The following is a 21,724-nucleotide window of genomic DNA, read 5'->3' on the forward strand; positions in this document are numbered from 1 at the left end:
TATCTTGAATGGGAATTATATTATTTAACCGGGTATATCTATACATGTACACGGAGGTGTATCTATACATGTATGCAGAGGTGTATCTATACATGTATGCGGAGGTGTATCTATACATGTATGCAGAGGTGTATCTATACATGTATGCAGAGGTGTATCTATACATGTATGCGGAGGTGTATCTATACATGTATGCAGAGGTGTATCTATACATGTATGCGGAGGTGTATCTATACGTGTATGCGGAGGTGTATCTATACATGTATGCAGAGGTGTATCTATACATGTATGCAGAGGTATATCTATACATGTATGCGGAGGTGTATCTATACATGTATGCAGAGGTGTATCTATACATGTATGCAGAGGTGTATCTATACATGTACGCGGAGGTGTATCTATACATGTATGCAGAGGTGTATCTATACATGTACGCGGAGGTGTATCTATACATGTACGCGGAGGTGTATCTATACATGTATGCGGAGGTATATCTATACATGTATGCAGAGGTGTATCTATACATGTACGCAGAGGTGTATCTATACATGTACGCAGAGGTGTATCTATACATGTATGCGGAGGTGTATCTATACATGTATGCAGAGGTGTATCTATACATGTACGCAGAGGTGTATCTATACATGTACGCAGAGGTGTATCTATACATGTACGCAGAGGTGTATCTATACATGTATGCAGAGGTGTATCTATACATGTATGCAGAGGTGTATCTATACATGTATGCGGAGGCGTATCTATACATGTATGCAGAGGTGTATCTATACATGTATGCAGAGGTGTATCTATACATGTATGCGGAGGCGTATCTATACATGTATGCAGAGGTGTATCTATACATGTATGCAGAGGTGTATCTATACATGTATGCAGAGGTGTATCTATACATGTATGCAGAGGTGTATCTATACATGTATGCAGAGGTGTATCTATACATGTATGCAGAGGTGTATCTATACATGTATGCAGAGGTGTATCTATACATGTATGCGGAGGTGTATCTATACATGTACGCAGAGGTGTATCTATACATGTATGCAGAGGTGTATCTATACATGTATGCAGAAGTGTAGCTATACATGTATGCAGAAGTGTAGCTATACATGTATGCAGAGGTGTATCTATACATGTATGCAGAGGTGTATCTATACATGTATGCAGAGGTGTATCTATACATGTATGCAGAGGTGTATCTATACATGTATGCAGAGGTGTATCTATACATGTATGCAGAGGTGTATCTATACATGTATGCAGAGGTGTATCTATACATGTATGCAGAGGTGTATCTATACATGTATGCGGAGGTGTATCTATACATGTATGCGGAGGTGTATCTATACATGTATGCGGAGGTGTATCTATACATGTATGCGGAGGTGTATCTATACATGTATGCGGAGGTGTATCTATACATGTATGCGGAGGTGTATCTATACATGTATGCGGAGGTGTATCTATACATGTATGCGGAGGTGTATCTATACATGTATGCAGAGGTGTATCTATACATGTATGCAGAGGTGTATCTATACATGTATGCGGAGGTGTATCTATACATGTATGCGGAGGTGTATCTATACATGTATGCAGAGGTGTATCTATACATGTATGCGGAGGTGTATCTATACATGTATGCAGAGGTGTATCTATACATGTATGCAGAGGTGTATCTATACATGTATGCAGAGGTGTATCTATACATGTATGCGGAGGTGTATCTATACATGTATGCGGAGGTGTATCTATACATGATGTATGCGGAGGTGTATCTATACATGATGTATGCGGAGGTGTATCTATACATGTATGCAGAGGTGTATCTATACATGTATGCAGAGGTGTATCTATACATGTATGCGGAGGCGTATCTATACATGTATGCGGAGGCGTATCTATACATGTATGCGGAGGTGTATCTGTACATGTATGCGGAGGTGTATCTATACATGTATGCGGAGGTGTATCTATACATGTATGCGGAGGTGTATCTATACATGTATGCGGAGGCGTATCTATACATGTATGCGGAGGCGTATCTATACATGTATGCGGAGGCGTATCTATACATGTATGCGGAGGTGTATCTATACATGTATACGGAGGCGTATCTATACATGTATGCGGAGGTGTATCTATACATGTATACGGAGGCGTATCTATACATGTATACGGAGGCGTATCTATACATGTATGCGGAGGCGTATCTATACATGTATGCGGAGGCGTATCTATACATGTACGCAGAGGTGTATCTATACGTGTATGCGGAGGCGTATCTATACGTGTATGCGGAGGCGTATCTATACGTGTATGCGGAGGCGTATCTATACGTGTATGCGGAGGCGTATCTATACGTGTATGCGGAGGCGTAGCTATACGTGTATGCATATTTGATGTTGGATGTCAGTATAAAATAATTTGCAATTAGGGTATGTGCGCACGTGTGTGTATTACATGCAGTTACGCTGCGTTCTGCACCGCAGCATAACTGCATGCGTTCTGCGTCCCCTGCACAGTCTATGGAGATTGTGCAGGGGCCGTGCGCACGTGGCATGTTAGAACGCAGGGCGTAGGCTGCTTGCCGAATCGCTGTGTTCTAAGAAGTGACATGTCACTTCTTTCGTGCATTCGCCATGCTGTCTATAGGGAGAGGCAGCATTCAGAGCGCACGAATCTGCCGGCACCATGCGCTTCAGAACAGAGCTTTTCAGCTGCGCTCTGAAGCGCACCTTTTCGGTGCGGTGCAGAGCGCACACGTGCGCACATAGCCTTACGGTGTTTCTGGGTTATATCTCGCTAACCACTGTATATTTGGTTATCATCAACTACCTGTGACTATTGTATTAATTATTTACCTTATATATTGGTCCCTGGTGAACTAAGCCATGATTATATTATATGGAGGTCGTCTTTGTATATCTGTGTGGTTTTAAATACTTTTTATTGTTGGTGTTTTCATGGATTCAATAAAATTTTGATATTTTTTTCATATAATGCGGATGTGCGCCTCTGAATTTGTGTAGCCTTTCCCTTCCCTATAGATAATTGCCTTCTACACAAGAGGCTGCACTCCATTTATAATAAGTGGCTGTGCACCCCTACTTCTCTAAATGTAACCCTTTATCTGACATAGTATGGCCCTGGTTGTGTGTCGGCCTGTGCATTGTGGGAGCGGCAGATAACAGCGAGGCTCCGTCACTCTTTATCAGTCCGGAGTCCCTTTTCTCGGGGAGCGGCTGCCAGCATTCTCCTCACTGCAGAGTCACAAACCAGGAATTCTTCCTTTATGAAGTCAATGAAGTCATTTTTTCCCCCATTCACTTGAATGTGTTTGCAGCATTGTTCACTCAATGTGCGATCGTTGCGGCTGCAGATCTGATCTGCTACAAACCTGCAGGAAACAATGTGCGATCGTCGCTGCTGCAGATCTGATCTGCTACAAACCTGCGGGAAACAATGTGCGATCGTTGCGGCTGCAGATGTGATCTGCTACAAACCTGCGGGAAACAATGTGTGATCGTTGCGGCTGCAGATCTGATCTGCTACAAACCTGCGCGAAACAATGTGCGATCGTTGCGGCTGCAGATCTGATCTGCTACAAACCTGCGGGAAACAATGTGCGATTGTTGCGGCTGCAGATCTGATCTGCTACAAACCTGCAGGAAACAATGTGCGATCGTTGCGGCTGCAGATCTGATCTGCTACAAACCTGCAGGAAACAATGTGCGATCGTCGCTGCTGCAGATCTGATCTGCTACAAACCTGCGGGAAACAATGTGCGATCGTTGCGGCTGCAGATCTGATCTGCTACAAACCTGCAGGAAACTGATCCGTGCACGAGACTTCAGAAATGTCTCACTTTCCTGGGACAGTGAAATGCTGCAAATTTTTTTGGAGGAACAGATCCTTGGTGTGTACATACCCAAAGGGATAATTTCTAGAAATGCTTTAGCGCACCACTCCATCGTTAAGGCTAGTTTCACACTTCCGTTGGACGGGATCCATAGCATTGCATTGTGTGACGGATGCAACGGATGCGTTGCATATAGTGGCACAACGCAATGCTACGGATCGTACAAAATAACGCAATCCGTTATAGGTTATTTCCTTGACTTTACACATCTGGGCATGCGCAGTTGTGTAAAGACGGATGCGTTAACGGAATCTGTCAAATGACGCATTCTAACGGAATCCGCCACCATAGGCTTCCATTATAAAAACAACGGACGCCTAACGGATTCCTGTAGGTTGTGTTTTTTTTTTTACACTCCGCCAAGCGCAGAAAAACGTTACATGCTGCGTTCCATCCGCCCAACGCAGCGTCAAAATAACGACGCTGCGTCGTCCAGCGGATGCAACGCAGACACTTGCGTTACAGTGCATCGTCCATACAAGTCTATGGAGAATAGCGCAGTGCGTTAACGGACTGCGCTATTCTCCATAGTGACGGAATGCGCTGAACGCAAGTGTGAAACTAGCCTTAGTTTGCTTCTCACTGCTGGAGCGGTGCTTTACATGTAAGCCCCCTGCCCCCACTAATATACTCCACCTTACTTGTTTTCACCTCTTTTTGGCACCGCTCCAGTCCCACGGCGCCATCTTGTGACTGGCCAGAAGTCAGAAGCTCCATCACAAGCTCTCAATGCATCTCTGAGAGCCAGAACAAGGCTCCCATAGACTTGCATTGAAGAATGACCTCCAGCGCACTCCATGAAACACTGGATCTGCCGGCAGGTCACAAACTGCCAGAGACGAATGGGGGGGAGCAGCCGTGATAAACGGTGAAAACAACGGAGGGTGAATATAGGATTAAGGGCAGGGATTAGATTATTAGCACAGCTCCAGCAGTGAATTAAAAAACACTGGAGCGGTGCTTTAAAAATAAAAAATCCACACTAACAACCAAACACCAGTGTAACCTGTAAGATTTTGCTGGATACCAGTATAACCAGCTTTGCGTGATGGTTTTCCATCCGCCCTCAGAGGAGAGGAACAGATTGGACTTGTCCCTCAGCTCCTTACATAACGCAGTGGGGCCTGATGGTTTCCAGAGTATGCTGCCCTCCACCCTGTGCGGAGTGTGACGTCTTGGCTGAAGTTCTTCTACAAGTCTGTATAGAACAGGGGTCTCAAACACTCGGCCCGTGGGCCACATGCAACCACTGAGGCTGCGTCATGCCGCCCACAAGCACTGTAGATGCATTTACTACTAAGGCCCGGTACAGAGGGCCACCGTTGGCACTTTATTTCTGTTGAATTGAAAAGCTCTCTGCATTGCTATACCAATGCCATGAGCTGGCCAGTCACGGGCCAGCAGCTGGCCAATCACGGGCCAGCAGCTGACGTCAGTGTGTGAAGTCAGCTGTTGGCTTCTGATTAGCCAGCTGTCTGCATTGGTACAGCTGTGCAAATAACTTGTCTCTGCTCGCTGCCAGCAATACCTTTTCACTCTGCTTTTTTTTTTTTTTTTTTTCTTCTTAATGTGTATGTGAAGAACGATATAATTGGGGAAATTAGTACATGGGGGACATTACTACAAGATGTGGACCAGGATGGGAGATTACTACAAGAAGACGACCAGGATGGGAGATTATTGCAAGAAGGGAACCTGGATGGTGGGGATATTGCTACAAGAAGGGGACCGGGATGGGACATTACTATAAGATGGGGGGACATCACTACAAGAAGGGAAGGATGGGGACATTAATACAAGATGGAAACAGGCTGGGGATCTTACTACGAGATGGGGCCCAGGATGGGAGATTACTACAAGATGGGGCCCAGGATGGGAGATTACTACAAGATGGGGACCAGGATGGAAAATTACTACAAGAAGGGGACCTGGATGGTGGGGATATTGCTACAAGAAGGGGACCAGGAAGGGACATTACTACTAGAAGCGGACCACAAAGGGGACATAATTACAATAAGGGAACCAGGAGGGAGATTACTACAAGAAGTGGACCAGGATGGGACATTACTATAAGATGGGGGACATCACTACAAGAAGGGAAGGATGGGTACATTAATACAAGATGGAAACAGGCTGGGGATATTACTACGAGATGGGGCCCAGGATGGGAGATTACTACAAGATGGGGACCAGGATGGAAGATTACTACAAGAAGGGGACCTGGATGGTGGGGATATTGCTTCAAGAAGGGGACCTGGAAGGGACATTACTACTAGAAGCGGACCACAAAAGGGACATAATTACAATAAGGGAACCAGGAGGGAGATTACTACAAGAAGGGGACCAGGATGGGACATTACTATAAGATGGGGGACATCACTACAAGAAGGGAAGGATGGGGACATTAATACAAGATGGAAACAGGCTGGAGATATTACTACGAGATGGGGCCCAGGATGGGAGATTACTACAAGATGGGGACCAGGATGGAAGATTACTACAAGAAGGGGACCTGGATGGTGGGGATATTGCTTCAAGAAGGGGACCTGGAAGGGACATTACTACTAGAAGCGGACCACAAAAGGGACATAATTACAATAAGGGAACCAGGAGGGAGATTACTACAAGAAGGGGACCAGGATGGGACATTACTATAAGATGGGGGACATCACTACAAGAAGGGAAGGATGGGGACATTAATACAAGATGGAAACAGACTGGGGTTATTACTATGAGATGGGGACCAGGATTGGGGACATCACTAGAAGAAGTGGACCTAGATGGGAGATTACTACAAGAAAGGGACCAGATTGGGACATCACTACAAGAAGGGGGCCTGGATGGTAGGGATATTGCTACAAGAAGGGGACCAGGATGGGACCTTATTACAAGATGAGGACCAGGATGGGGCACATTACTACAAAATGTTGGCAAAACATTACTATATGATGTTTATTGTAAGACGATATTACAAGAAAAAAGGTTAAAAAAATCAAAATAAAGCATTTTTTACAACTAAATATGCTGTTTATATATTAAGTAAAATGTTTAAAAAAGTGCACGTTGCTTATTGCTACATCCGTGATAACCCAAGTTCTAAACTGCACCATAACCCATCCTACGATGAATGCCATTTAAAAAAAACCTATAATAAACAGTGTTCTAAAAAAAGTGATCTAAAGGTGTACAGAAAAAAATATGGTATCGCTAAAAATGTCATTCTGTCCTGCAAAGAATGCGCCCCCCCACCCAAAATATTATTTTTTTCTTTCATGTGCAGCCCTTATACCCAGTCGAGTTTGAGAACCCTGATATCAGCTAAATAAAATAAATAAATCTTTATATAGCGCTAACATATTCCGTAGCGCTTTACATACATCAGGAACACTGTCCCCATTGGGGCTCACAATCTAAATTCCCTATCTGTATGTCTTTGGAGTGTGGGAGGAAACCTGAGACCCCGGAGGAAACCCACGCAAACACTGGGAGAACATACAAACTCCAGCTGAAATATTTTTTGAAGTAAATATATTTGTAAATCTGCTATTGAAATGGATTTCTCACCAGATGTAAGTAACAACCCATCCAATCCACACGGGCAAAGAAATCAGACCATAGATACAGTTAGGTCCAGAAATCTTTGGCCAGTGACACAATTTTGGCGAGTTGGGCTCTGCATGCCACCACATTGGATTTGAAATGAAACCTCTACAACAGAATTCAAGTGCAGATTGTAACGTTTAATTTGAAGGTTTGAACAAAAATATCTGATAGAAATTGTAGGAATTGTCACATTTCTTTACAAACACTCCACATTTTAGGAGGTCAAAAGTAATTGGACAAATAAACCAAACCCAAACAAAATATTTTTATTTTCAATATTTTGTTGCGAATCCTTTGGAGCCAATCACTGCCTTAAGTCTGGAACCCATGGACATCACCAAACGCTGGGTTTCCTCCTCCTTAATGCTTTTCCAGGCCTTTACAGCCGCAGCCTTCAGGTCTTGCTTGTTTGTGGGTCTTTCCGTCTTAAGTCTGGATTTGAGCAAGTGAAATGCATGCTCAATTGGGTTAAGATCTGGTGATTGACTTGGCCATTGCAGAATGTTCCACTTTTTTGCACTCATGAACTCCTGGGTAGCTTTGGCTGTATGCTTGGGGTCATTGTCCATCTGTACTATGAAGCGCCGTCCGATCAACTTTGCGGCATTTGGCTGAATCTGGGCTGAAAGTATATCCCGGTACACTTCAGAATTCATCCGGCTACTCTTGTCTGCTGTTATGTCATCAATAAACACAAGTGACCCAGTGCCATTGAAAGCCATGCATGCCCATGCCATCACGTTGCCTCCACCATGTTTTACAGAGGATGTGGTGTGCCTTGGATCATGTGCCGTTCCCTTTCTTCTCCACACTTTTTTCTTCCCATCATTCTGGTACAGGTTGATCTTTGTCTCATCTGTCCATAGAATACTTTTCCAGAACTGAGCTGGCTTCATGAGGTGTTTTTCAGCAAATGTAACTCTGGCCGGTCTATTTTTGGAATTGATGAATGGTTTGCATCTAGATGTGAACCCTTTGTATTTACTTTCATGGAGTCTTCTCTTTACTGGTGACTTAGAGACAGATACACCTACTTCACTGAGAGTGTTCTGGACTTCACTTGATGTTGTGAACGGGTTCTTCTTCACCAAAGAAAGTATGCGGCGATCATCCACCACTGTTGTCATCCGTGGACGCCCAGGCCTTTTTGAGTTCCCAAGCTCACCAGTCAATTCCTTTTTTCTCAGAATGTACCCGACTGTTGATTTTGCTACTCCAAGCATGTCTGCTATCTCTCTGATGGATTTTTTCTTTTTTTTTCAGCCTCAGGATGTTCTGCTTCACCTCAATTGAGAGTTCCTTAGACCGCATGTTGTCTGGTCACAGCAACCGCTTCCAAATGCAAAACCACACACCTGTAATCAACCCCAGACCTTTTAACTACTTGATTGATTACAGGTTAACGAGGGAGACGCCGTCAGAGTTAATTGCAGCCCTTAGAGTCCCTTGTCCAATTACTTTTGGTCCCTTTAAAAAGAGGAGGCTATGCATTACAGAGCTATGATTCCTAAACCCTTTCTCCGATTTGGATGTGAAAACTCTCATATTGCAGCTGGGAGTGTGCACTTTCAGCCCATATTATATATAATTGTATTTCTGAACATGTTTTTGTAAACCGCTAAAATAACAAAACTTGTGTCACTGTCCAAATATTTCTGGACCTAACTGTATCTATAAACTTACTAATGTGTAATAATGAGAAATGACACAGGGAAAAAGTTTTGAACACTTACAGAGATGTATTTAATACTTCAAACAAAAGACTTTGTTGGTGATGAAGCTTCAAGACGCCTCCTGTATGGAGAAGGTAGTTGCATACATTGCTCAGGTGTGATTTTGGCCAATTCTTCCACTCAAACACTCCTCACATCCTGCAGGTCCCGGCTCCTTCTCTGAACGCTGAGCTTTGTTTCCTTCCATACATTTTCTATTGGATTCAGGTCTGGTGATCGGCTCGGCCAGTCTAGCAGATTTATTTTCTGTCTCTGAAACCAATTGAGCGTTTCCTTGTCTGTGTATTTGGGATCATTGTCTTGTGTATTGTCCACCATCGTTTCATCTTCATCATCCTGGTAGATGGCAGCAGATTTTTATCAGGAATGTCTCGGTACATTTACCCATTAATCCTTCCTTCATTTATATGACGTTTGCCAGTGCCATCTGCTTTAAAACAGCCCCACACCATGATGTTCCCACCTCCAAAGATCCCTGTTGTTGGTGTTTTTGGGGTGATTTGCCTTTTTGCCTCCAAACATGGTGTGTCTACTGACATCCAAAGAGTTAAATTTTGGTCTGATTTGACCAGACTACATTCTCCCAGGCTCATCTAAATGTTGTTCAGCATACTTAAACTCGCTTGAATCTGCTTTTTTTTGTTCAGCAGTGGCGTCCTGCGTGGTGAGCGTGCATGCTGGAGCGTGCATGCTGGAGCGTGCATGCTGGAGCGTGCATGCTGGAGCGTGCATGCTGGAGCGTGCATACAGGAGCGTGCATACAGGAGCGTGCATACAGGCCATGGAGGGGGGTGCATTACTTATTGTTTCAAACAATTGTACCTAATGATCCTGGATCTTTGTGTAGATCTCCACAGGGAGTTCTTGGCTCTTGGACAACTTTTCTGATTATTTTCACTCCTCTGTCTGAAATCCTGCGGGGAACACCTGTTTGTGACTAATTTATGGTGATATTATGTTCTTTCCACTTCTGGATTATGGCCCCAACAGCGCTCACTGTGACCTTCAGTAGCCAGATAGTCTTCTGTAACCAATGTCATCAGTCTGTTTTGCAACAATAAGGTTACAAAGATTTTGAGATGGCTCACTGGTTCTACCCATCATGAGATGTTTCTTGTGTGGCACCTTGGTAATGAGACACATATTATAGGCCATCAGTTGAACCAGCGGATATTATTTTTCACTAAGTGATGGGATTGCTTTCTAATTATTGATTTCATCTGGTGTTCTGACTTTCCATGTTTTTTTTGCATGTTTCTCTTCATGTGTTCAATACCTTTTCCATGTGTAATTTCTCATTACACATAACGTAACTTATGGACATCTTTGGTTTGATTTCTTTGCCTGTAGTGATTGGATGGGTTGTTATCAACATCTGGTGAGAAATTTGTCAATTACACCTTTAGAAATGTATTTGTTTAGAAAATTGGGGACGTGTTCAATAATTATTTCACCCACTCTGTAACGTGAGCAATGAATACATTACTAAAACTTGTGGCACCTGCTGAATGCACATGTTCACACAGAACTATTCATTCATTCATTCATTCATTCATTGTCTGTGATGAAAAAAATTCTTGCATACTCCAAAGGATGCCATAGTCGCCAAGAATCCGGTGGCCCAGGCAGGGACGCATGCGGTGGCACATAGACTACTGTATGGGTGTGTACTGCAGATTGGGTTTGTACGGGGGCACGCTGCAGGCCGGGTTTGTATGGGGGCACGCTGCAGGCCGGGTTTGTACGGGGGCACACTGCAGGCCGGGTTTGTACGGGGGCACGCTGCAGGCCGGGTTTGTACGGGGGCACGCTGCAGGCCGGGTTTGTACGGGGGCACGCTGCAGGCCGCCGGGTTTGTACAGGGACACGCTGCAGGCCGGGTTTGTACGGGGGCACGCTGCAGGCCGGGTTTGTACGGGGGCACGCTGCAGGCCGGGTTTGTACGGGGGCACGCTGCAGGCCGGGTTTGTACGGGGGCACGCTGCAGGCCGGGTTTGTACGGGGGCACGCTGCAGGCCGGGTTTGTACGGGGGCACGCTGCAGGCCGGGTTTGTACGGGGACACGCTGCAGGCCGGGTTTGTACGGGGGCACGCTGCAGGCCGGGTTTGTACGGGGGCACGCTGCAGGCCGGGTTTGTACGGGGGCACGCTGCAGGCCGGGTTTGTACGGGGGCACGCTGCAGGCCGGGTTTGTACGGGGGCACGCTGCAGGCCGGGTTTGTACGGGGGCACGCTGCAGGCCGGGTTTGTACGAGTGTATTCTGCAGTGAGCAGAACGTCTATAATATATACATTGTATAGACTTTGATTGTACTGGATGTGTCACTGATCTGTCCTCTTTATCTTTCCAGACCCATCCTCATCTGCAATGACAAGTAAGTATTAGCCTATGACCTGTCTCGTGCGGCCGTTCTGCCAAAGAGGGCATCAAGTATCTATATGTAAAGCACATTTATTTCTATATGGCTGATACAACTGATACGTGCAGGTTTCTTACGTCTTCATGTATTTTCCGCTCTTAGGTGGCCACTTTCACACCTAGATTTTTTTGCAGGTTTTTGGTGCAAATTCTGCTGAGAAAAAAATAAATCAAATAACCATATAATGTTAGTGAGGGCCTATTCATGGCACAATGGAGCGGCACGTACAGCAGCGTCAGCGATTGCAGCCTCTGCTAATCTGCATGGCACACATTACAGCAAGCGTTCTGCTCCGTAACCGCACAACACGGACCAGCACCGTATAATGCATATACAGAGTCAGCAGTGCTGTCTGCTCAGCTGTTTTATGCCAGAGGCAACTGATCCAAAGACAGACGAGGAAGCATGACCCATCCCTGGTCCTGTGCAACAACTGATGCTCCAGATGAATAGGAACAATCCCGCAAATATGTGCCGCATTTTTCCTTTTAATAAGACTCTCCGGATTATAAGACACACCCCAAATTTAGAGAGGAAAAGGTAAAAAATAAAAATTGGGGTTTGTCTTATACTTCGGTGGTGGAGCGGGGTAACAATAAGCAGGGGCGCTGTTGGAGTAGGGCAATGTTACAGCCACTCTGGTGGAGGGCTGTGCTGGCTGCAGTGGGGACCGTGCTGGCTGCGGTGGAAGGCTGTGTGGAGCAGGGCACTGCTGTAGGCGCTCTGGTGGGGCCTGTGCTGGCTGCGGAGGAGGCTGTGTGGAGCAGGGCGGTGCAGTGGGTTTCACAGATGATCTGTCAGAGGTGCGGGCTTCAAATAATGGCACCCGGAGTTGGCGCCTGCGCAGATGGTACTCCCGGCTCAATGGCAAGCTGAGATCTCATCTGTGCACACAACACCTCTGGGTGCCATTGTCCGTAAGTCCGCTGCTGGGAGATCAACGAGCTGGAGGTGGCACATGCGTAGGTGAGATCTTGAGCCGAGAGCTCTGTCTGCACATGCACCGACTCCGGGCGTCATTATTTGAAGCCCACACTGCCAACAGAGCATCTGGGACACCCACCGCACCGTTCTGCTCCACACAGCCCCTACCGCAGCCAGCACAGCCCCTACCGCAGCCAGCACAGGCCCCCCCCACCGCAGCCAGCACAGGCCCCCCCCCACCGCAGCCAGCACAGGCCCCCCCCCCCACCGCAGCCAGCACAGGCCCCCCCCCACCGCAGCCAGCACAGGCCCCCCCCCACCGCAGCCAGCACAGGCCCCCCCCCACCGCAGCCAGCACAGGCCCCCCCCCACCGCAGCCAGCACAGGCCCCCCCCTACCGCAGCCAGCACAGGCCCCCCCCCACTGCAGCCAGCACAGGCCCCCCCCCCCACAGCCAGCACAGGCCCCCCCCCCCCGCAGCCAGCACAGGCCCCCCCCCCCCGCAGCCAGCACAGGCCCCCCCCCCCCCCGCAGCCAGCACAGGCCCCCCCCCCGCAGCCAGCACAGGCCCCCCCCCCCGCAGCCAGCACAGGCCCCCCCCACTGCAGCCAGCACAGGCCCCCCCCACTGCAGCCAGCACAGGCCCCCCCCACTGCAGCCAGCACAGGCCCCCCCCCACTGCAGCCAGCACAGGCCCCCCCCCACCGCAGTCAGCACAGGCCCCCCCCACCGCAGTCAGCACAGGCCCCCCCCCACCGCAGTCAGCACAGGCCCCCCCCACTGCAGCCAGCACAGGCCCCCCCCACCGCAGCCAGCACAGGCCCCCCCCCCACAACAGCCAGCACAGGCCCCCCCCACCGCAGCCAGCACAGGCCCCCCCCACCGCAGTCAGCACAGGCCCCCCCCCACTGCAGCCAGCACAGGCCCCCCCCACCGCAGCCAGCACAGGCCCCCCCCACTGCAGCCAGCACAGCGCCCACTACACAGCACAGCTCTCATTCTCCACCTCCCGGTAAGCTACATTCAGATTATAAGACGCACCCCTAATTTTCCGCCCAAATTTTTGAGAGGAAAAGAGCATCTTATAATCAGAAAAATACGGTATTTTGGTAAGTTCCATCATCAGTTGTGCTCAGGCAATTCTGTTCCACACTTAAGGGGGAAAAAAGGATGACCATATACCTTGCTCAACATAAATAAGTACACCCCCCTTTGAAAACTAAGATTTTTATGACCCTCATGTAGCATTATTTATGACTTTCATGATTTTTTTTTAAGGACCGCACCAGGTCTTCTAGACATGGAATGAACGAGTTGGCAATTATTGCAACATCAATCTTTTTCCATTCTACAAGAACGACCTCGTTTAGAGACCGGATGAAGAGTGATGACAACTTGTCTCTTCAGAATTCCCCATAGGTGTTCAGATCAGGAGACACTCGGCCACTGAATCACTTTCACCCTGTTCGTCTACAGAAATGTAGCAGTGGCCTTAGATGTCTGTTTTGGATCATTGTCATGTTGGTAAAATGCACGTCTACCAAGGGCACAGAGTATAACGTTAGCATATTCTTTTTCAAAATAGAGCTGTACATCTGTGAATTTGTGATACTATCAATGACCTATAGTTGCACGACACCAGCAGCATCAGCCCCAGATAAGGACACGGCCACCACCATATTTTATTGTAGGCCCCATGCATTTAGAAAAATGAATTTAGAAAAATGCCTGGTGCCTACAGTGACGCATGGTGGCAGTGTCCTTACATGGGGCTGATGCTGCTGGTGTCGGGAGCTGAATGTCATTGATGGTATCGTGAATTCTCAGATGTACTGCTATATATTGAAAGAGGGGATGCTCCCGCCACTCCATGCTCTTGGTAGACGTGCACCTTTCCAACATGACAATGATCCAAAACACATATCTGTTGCATTTCTGAAGAAGAACAGGGTGAAAGTGATTCAGCACAAGTCTCTCCTGACCTGAACCCAATGTTCAATGCTACTCAATCTTGTCAAAATTTTGGAAATTTTTCTTTCATTCCGTTAGGCTAAGTTCACATTTCCGCTAAAATCTATCAGTCACAATCCGCTGCTCTTGTAAACAGCGGAATCCGTTTAGCGGATTCCGCTGCTCCCATAGACTTGTATGAGCAGCGGATTGTGACTGATGATGCTGCGTTGCACCCTCCGCCCGACTGATCAGTCGTGGAACGACTGACCGCCGGGCGGGAGGAACGCAGCATGTAACGTTTTTTGAGCAGCGAGATCCGTCGGATTTCGCTGCGCATGCTCTCTGGCTCCCTGCACACGTCACCAGCTTTGGTTGGTTACCCGATATTTACCCTGGTTACGGTGCAAGGAGCCAGCGCTAAGCGGTGTAGGCCCGTAACCAAGGTAAATATCGGGTAACCAAGGTAAACATCGGGTGCTTTGCTGTTACCCGATATTTAGGCTGGTTACGTGTGCAGGGAGGCCGACACTTCCCCGCTCGGCCCCGCCCCCTCCCGCACTCCGCACATGTATGTACACACACACACACACACACACACCTGTCCCCAGCCATGCAGACAAGCACTGACACCCTCGTCTGGCCCCGCCCCCTGCTCGGCTCCGCCCCCTCCCGCACTTTGCATGTGCACACACACATACATACATGCACATACACACACTCACTCACTCACACATACACTCACCTGTCCCCAGCCATGCAGACCGCAGCACTTCCACTGACATCCTCAGCGCCTGGCCCCGCCCCCCGCTCGGCTCTGCCCCAGAACTCCGCCCACAACGGAATCCGACAAAGAATTCTGTTCTTTGTCATCCGTTGTACAGCGTTGAACAGCGCATCAGTCACATGCGTCAAGCGACGCATGTGACTGATACAAATCAACGGAAATGTGAACTTAGCCTAAGATAGTGATTAAAATCTTTTATTTCAAAGGAGGTGCACTGGTTTTATAGATCACTTTCTATACGTGCACTGGTTTTATAGATCGCTTTCCATACGTGCACTGGTTTTATAGATCGCTTTCCATACGTGCACTGGTTTTATAGATCGCTTTCTATACGTGCACTGGTTTTATAGATCGCTTTCCATACGTGCACTGGTTTTATAGATCGCTTTCCATACGTGCACTGGTTTTATAGATCGCTTTCCATACGTGCACTGGTTTTATAGATCGCTTTCCATACGTGCAAAGGTTTTATAGATCGCTTTCCATACGTGCACTGGTTTTATAGATCGCTTTCCATACGTGCACTGGTTTTATAGATCGCTTTCCATACGTGCACTGGTTTTATAGATCACTTTCTATACGTGCACTGGTTTTGTAGATTGCTTTCTATACGTGCACTGGTTTTATAGATCGCTTTCCATGCGTGCACTGGTTTTATAGATTGCTTTCCATACGTGCACTGGTTTTATAGATCGCTTTCCATACGTGCACTGGTTTTATAGATCGCTTTCCATACGTGCACTGGTTTTATAGATCGCTTTCCATACGTGCAAAGGTTTTATAGATCGCTTTCCATACGTGCACTGGTTTTATAGATCGCTTTCCATACGTGCACTGGTTTTATAGATCGCTTTCCATACGTGCACTGGTTTTATAGATCGCTTTCCATACGTGCACTGGTTTTATAGATCGCTTTCCATATGTGCACTGGTTTTATAGATCGCTTTCCATACGTGCACTGGTTTTATAGATCGCTTTCCATACGTGCACTGGTTTTATAGATCGCTTTCCATACGTGCACTGGTTTTATAGATCGCTTTCCATATGTGCACTGGTTTTATAGATCGCTTTCCATACGTGCACTGGTTTTATAGATCGCTTTCCATACGTGCACTGGTTTTATAGATCGCTTTCCATATGTGCACTGGTTTTATAGATCGCTTTCTATACGTGCACTGGTTTTATAGATCGCTTTCCATACGTGCACTGGTTTTATAGATCGCTTTCCATACGTGCACTGGTTTTATAGATCGCTTTCCATATGTGCACTGGTTTTATAGATCGCTTTCTATACGTGCACTGGTTTTATAGATCGCTTTCCATACGTGCACTGGTTTTATTGATCGCTTTCTATACGTGCACTGGTTTTATAGATCGCTTTCCATATGTGAACTGGTTTTATAGATCGCTTTCTATACGTGCACTGGTTTTATAGATCGCTTTCTATACGTGCACTGGTTTTATAGATCGCTTTCCATGCGTGCACTGGTTTTATAGATCGCTTTCCATGCGTGCACTGGTTTTATTGATCGCTTTCCATGCGTGCACTGGTTTTGTAGGTCGCTTTCCATATGTGCACTGGTTTTATAGATCGCTTTCCATACGTGCACTGGTTTTATTGATCGCTTTCCATGCGTGCACTGGTTTTATAGATCGCTTTCCATGCGTGCACTGGTTTTATAGATCGCTTTCTATACGTGCACTGGTTTTATAGATTGCTTTCCATACGTGCACTGGTTTTATAGATCGCTTTCCATATGTGCACTGGTTTTATTGATCGCTTTCCATGCGTGCACTGGTTTTATAGATCGCTTTCCATATGTGCACTGGTTTTATAGATCGCTTTCTATACGTGCACTGGTTTTATAGATCGCTTTCTATACGTGCACTGGTTTTATAGATCGCTTTCCATACGTGCACTGGTTTTATAGATCGCTTTCCATGCGTGCACTGGTTTTATAGATCGCTTTCCATATGTGCACTGGTTTTATAGATCGCTTTCCATACGTGCACTGGTTTTATAGATCGCTTTCCATGCGTGCACTGGTTTTATTGATCGCTTTCCATGCGTGCACTGGTTTTATTGATCGCTTTCCATGCGTGCACTGGTTTTATAGATCGCTTTCTATACGTGCACTGGTTTTATAGATTGCTTTCCATACGTGCACTGGTTTTATAGATCGCTTTCCATGCGTGCACTGGTTTTATAGATCGCTTTCCATGCGTGCACTGGTTTTATTGATCGCTTTCTATACGTGCACTGGTTTTATAGATCGCTTTCCATACGTGCACTGGTTTTATTGATCGCTTTCCATACGTGCACTGGTTTTATAGATCGCTTTCTATACGTGCACTGGTTTTATAGATCGCTTTCCATACGTGCACTGGTTTTATAGATCGCTTTCTATACGTGCACTGGTTTTATAGATCGCTTTCTATACGTGCACTGGTTTTATAGATCGCTTTCCATACGTGCACTGGTTTTATAGATCGCTTTCTATACGTGCACTGGTTTTATAGATCGCTTTCCATACGTGCACTGGTTTTATAGATCGCTTTCCATACGTGCAAAGGTTTTATAGATCGCTTTCCATACGTGCACTGGTTTTATAGATCGCTTTCCATACGTGCACTGGTTTTATAGATCGCTTTCCATACGTGCACTGGTTTTATAGATCACTTTCTATACGTGCACTGGTTTTGTAGATTGCTTTCTATACGTGCACTGGTTTTATAGATCGCTTTCCATGCGTGCACTGGTTTTATAGATTGCTTTCCATACGTGCACTGGTTTTATAGATCGCTTTCCATACGTGCACTGGTTTTATAGATCGCTTTCCATACGTGCACTGGTTTTATAGATCGCTTTCCATACGTGCAAAGGTTTTATAGATCGCTTTCCATACGTGCACTGGTTTTATAGATCGCTTTCCATACGTGCACTGGTTTTATAGATCGCTTTCCATACGTGCACTGGTTTTATAGATCGCTTTCCATACGTGCACTGGTTTTATAGATCGCTTTCCATATGTGCACTGGTTTTATAGATCGCTTTCCATACGTGCACTGGTTTTATAGATCGCTTTCCATACGTGCACTGGTTTTATAGATCGCTTTCCATACGTGCACTGGTTTTATAGATCGCTTTCCATATGTGCACTGGTTTTATAGATCGCTTTCCATACGTGCACTGGTTTTATAGATCGCTTTCCATACGTGCACTGGTTTTATAGATCGCTTTCCATATGTGCACTGGTTTTATAGATCGCTTTCTATACGTGCACTGGTTTTATAGATCGCTTTCCATACGTGCACTGGTTTTATAGATCGCTTTCCATACGTGCACTGGTTTTATAGATCGCTTTCCATATGTGCACTGGTTTTATAGATCGCTTTCTATACGTGCACTGGTTTTATAGATCGCTTTCCATACGTGCACTGGTTTTATTGATCGCTTTCTATACGTGCACTGGTTTTATAGATCGCTTTCCATATGTGAACTGGTTTTATAGATCGCTTTCTATACGTGCACTGGTTTTATAGATCGCTTTCTATACGTGCACTGGTTTTATAGATCGCTTTCCATGCGTGCACTGGTTTTATAGATCGCTTTCCATGCGTGCACTGGTTTTATTGATCGCTTTCCATGCGTGCACTGGTTTTGTAGGTCGCTTTCCATATGTGCACTGGTTTTATAGATCGCTTTCCATACGTGCACTGGTTTTATTGATCGCTTTCCATGCGTGCACTGGTTTTATAGATCGCTTTCCATGCGTGCACTGGTTTTATAGATCGCTTTCTATACGTGCACTGGTTTTATAGATTGCTTTCCATACGTGCACTGGTTTTATAGATCGCTTTCCATATGTGCACTGGTTTTATTGATCGCTTTCCATGCGTGCACTGGTTTTATAGATCGCTTTCCATATGTGCACTGGTTTTATAGATCGCTTTCTATACGTGCACTGGTTTTATAGATCGCTTTCTATACGTGCACTGGTTTTATAGATCGCTTTCCATACGTGCACTGGTTTTATAGATCGCTTTCCATGCGTGCACTGGTTTTATAGATCGCTTTCCATATGTGCACTGGTTTTATAGATCGCTTTCCATACGTGCACTGGTTTTATAGATCGCTTTCCATGCGTGCACTGGTTTTATTGATCGCTTTCCATGCGTGCACTGGTTTTATTGATCGCTTTCCATGCGTGCACTGGTTTTATAGATCGCTTTCTATACGTGCACTGGTTTTATAGATTGCTTTCCATACGTGCACTGGTTTTATAGATCGCTTTCCATGCGTGCACTGGTTTTATAGATCGCTTTCCATGCGTGCACTGGTTTTATTGATCGCTTTCTATACGTGCACTGGTTTTATAGATCGCTTTCCATACGTGCACTGGTTTTATTGATCGCTTTCCATACGTGCACTGGTTTTATAGATCGCTTTCTATACGTGCACTGGTTTTATAGATCGCTTTCCATACGTGCACTGGTTTTATAGATCGCTTTCTATACGTGCACTGGTTTTATAGATCGCTTTCTATACGTGCACTGGTTTTATAGATCGCTTTCCATGCGTGCACTGGTTTTATAGATCGCTTTCCATACGTGCACTGGTTTTATAGATCGCTTTCTATACGTGCACTGGTTTTATAGATCGCTTTCCATGCGTGCACTGGTTTTATAGATCGCTTTCCATACGTAGTGCAGGATTTAGGGCTTTTCAGATCAACCGCTTGCCTATTATGACGCAGTGATGGAGTAATTGTATTTTTCATGTTGATGCCAACGTCAGAGTGTACATTAATATTTGATTATTTTTATAATACCCTTCTTTTTTTTTTTTTTTTTTTTTACAAGGGTCGTATGATCTGAGGCATCGCAAAAGTAAGTATCTCACAATGGCGTCTTCAATAGATTGCCCTTGTCTTCTATCTTAGGCCCCCTACACATATGCGCATTTAAAGTCACATGTTGCACTGTCCGTTTTGGCCATGCGTGTGTATGTGTGTGTCATCTGTGTACCGAATCACAAACCGACAAAAAATGCATGACAATGAAATTAATGGTTTGGATGTGAATATGGTGTGCAAAGATAGAGATGATACATAGCTGTACAATCTAGCTAGCTATTTGGCCAAATAAATGATATGGGGAAAAAAAAACTACATGGGGTTCCCCTATTTTTGTTAACCAACAAAGGTAAAGCAGACAGCTGGGGGCTGATATTATCAGGCTTGGAAGGTCCATGGCTTTTGGGTCCTTCCCAGCCCAAAAATACCAGCCCGCGGCCGCCCCAGAAGTGGAGCTTGACATTAGATGCATCAATTCTGGTGCTCTGCCTCAGCTTAGTCACTCATTTCACATTATTGATTGATAGGTAGAATTAAGAACATCTCCTTTATTAATGACCTCCCATCACAGCACTTCCTTTTTCTTCTCCTAATGGATGAGCGACTTCCCCATTATGATTTGAAAACACAGCAAATATTCACATAAGCAGCGCTCTGCATAGACACAGCAATGGGGAATGAGCGTTGTTAGTGCTTACAGTGGCTCCAGTAACCCTTTACATGCTGCGATCAATAGCATGTGCAGCATGTCAGTAGTTTGACCGGATCAGATCACTTCATCAGCTCCCCGTAACACAATTGTGGGGAGCTGATGGTTGCTATGGTCTATGGGAGTGTTCCTCAACTCCAGTCTTCATGAGCCACCAGCAGATCATGTTTTATGTATTGTATTTTTTGGATTATAAGACGCTCTTTTCCTCCCAAAAATGAAAAGGGGTTGCAGGAGCAATGGCGCTGTGCTGTGTTTTGTTGTGCTGTGCTGGGGCTGAGGGCACTTTTGCCATCATAGCATCCAAAATGATGGCTTTATTAATTCAGAAATTTACCGTACCATTTTATTCCTCTCTCTGTCTTTAAAGCAGCTCTTCAGCGTTATGGGGCTTTTTTCAGCACTGGAGAGTTGCTGTAAGCCTAAGCCCCCTGTCTTATACTCGCCGCCCGGCATTTGGATTTTTTTTTTTCCTTCGTCGCTCCGGTCCTGTGGCGCTGTCTTGTGACCGTAATGTCTGACTGTCTAGAAGACAAAAGTTAAATCACAAACTTTCAATGTAAGTCTATGAGAGCCAGAATGAGGCTCTCCTAGACTTGTATTGAGGAGTTACCTCTGGCTCCATGAAACACTGGAGCTGCCGGCAGGAACCAAATTACAGGAGACCGGCTGGAGCGGCGGCAATAAAAGGTGAAGATGGCGCCAGGTGAGTGTAAGACCGGGGGCAGGGGAGTGAGAATTTAAAACGCCCCCCAGTGGTGCAATTAAAACAAAAAAAAAACCAAAACGCTGGATTGGGGCTTTA

General features: G+C 45.9%; 1 protein-coding gene across 2 annotated transcripts in view; it reads left to right on the forward strand.

The window, feature by feature from the left end:
* LOC142249547 (uncharacterized) overlaps window positions 1-21,724 on the forward strand; it is a 96,253-nt gene that overhangs the window by 13,873 nt on the left and 60,656 nt on the right. For both annotated transcript variants that reach the window (XM_075321216.1, XM_075321217.1), the window contains exons 2-3: window positions 11,625-11,648; window positions 20,218-20,244. In XM_075321216.1, the coding sequence (XP_075177331.1) occupies window positions 11,625-11,648; window positions 20,218-20,244 (51 nt within the window). The remainder of the gene's footprint in view (window positions 1-11,624; window positions 11,649-20,217; window positions 20,245-21,724) is intronic.

Source organism: Anomaloglossus baeobatrachus, chromosome 8 (assembly GCF_048569485.1).
Source record: "Anomaloglossus baeobatrachus isolate aAnoBae1 chromosome 8, aAnoBae1.hap1, whole genome shotgun sequence".
Taxonomy (NCBI): Eukaryota; Metazoa; Chordata; class Amphibia; order Anura; family Aromobatidae; genus Anomaloglossus; species Anomaloglossus baeobatrachus.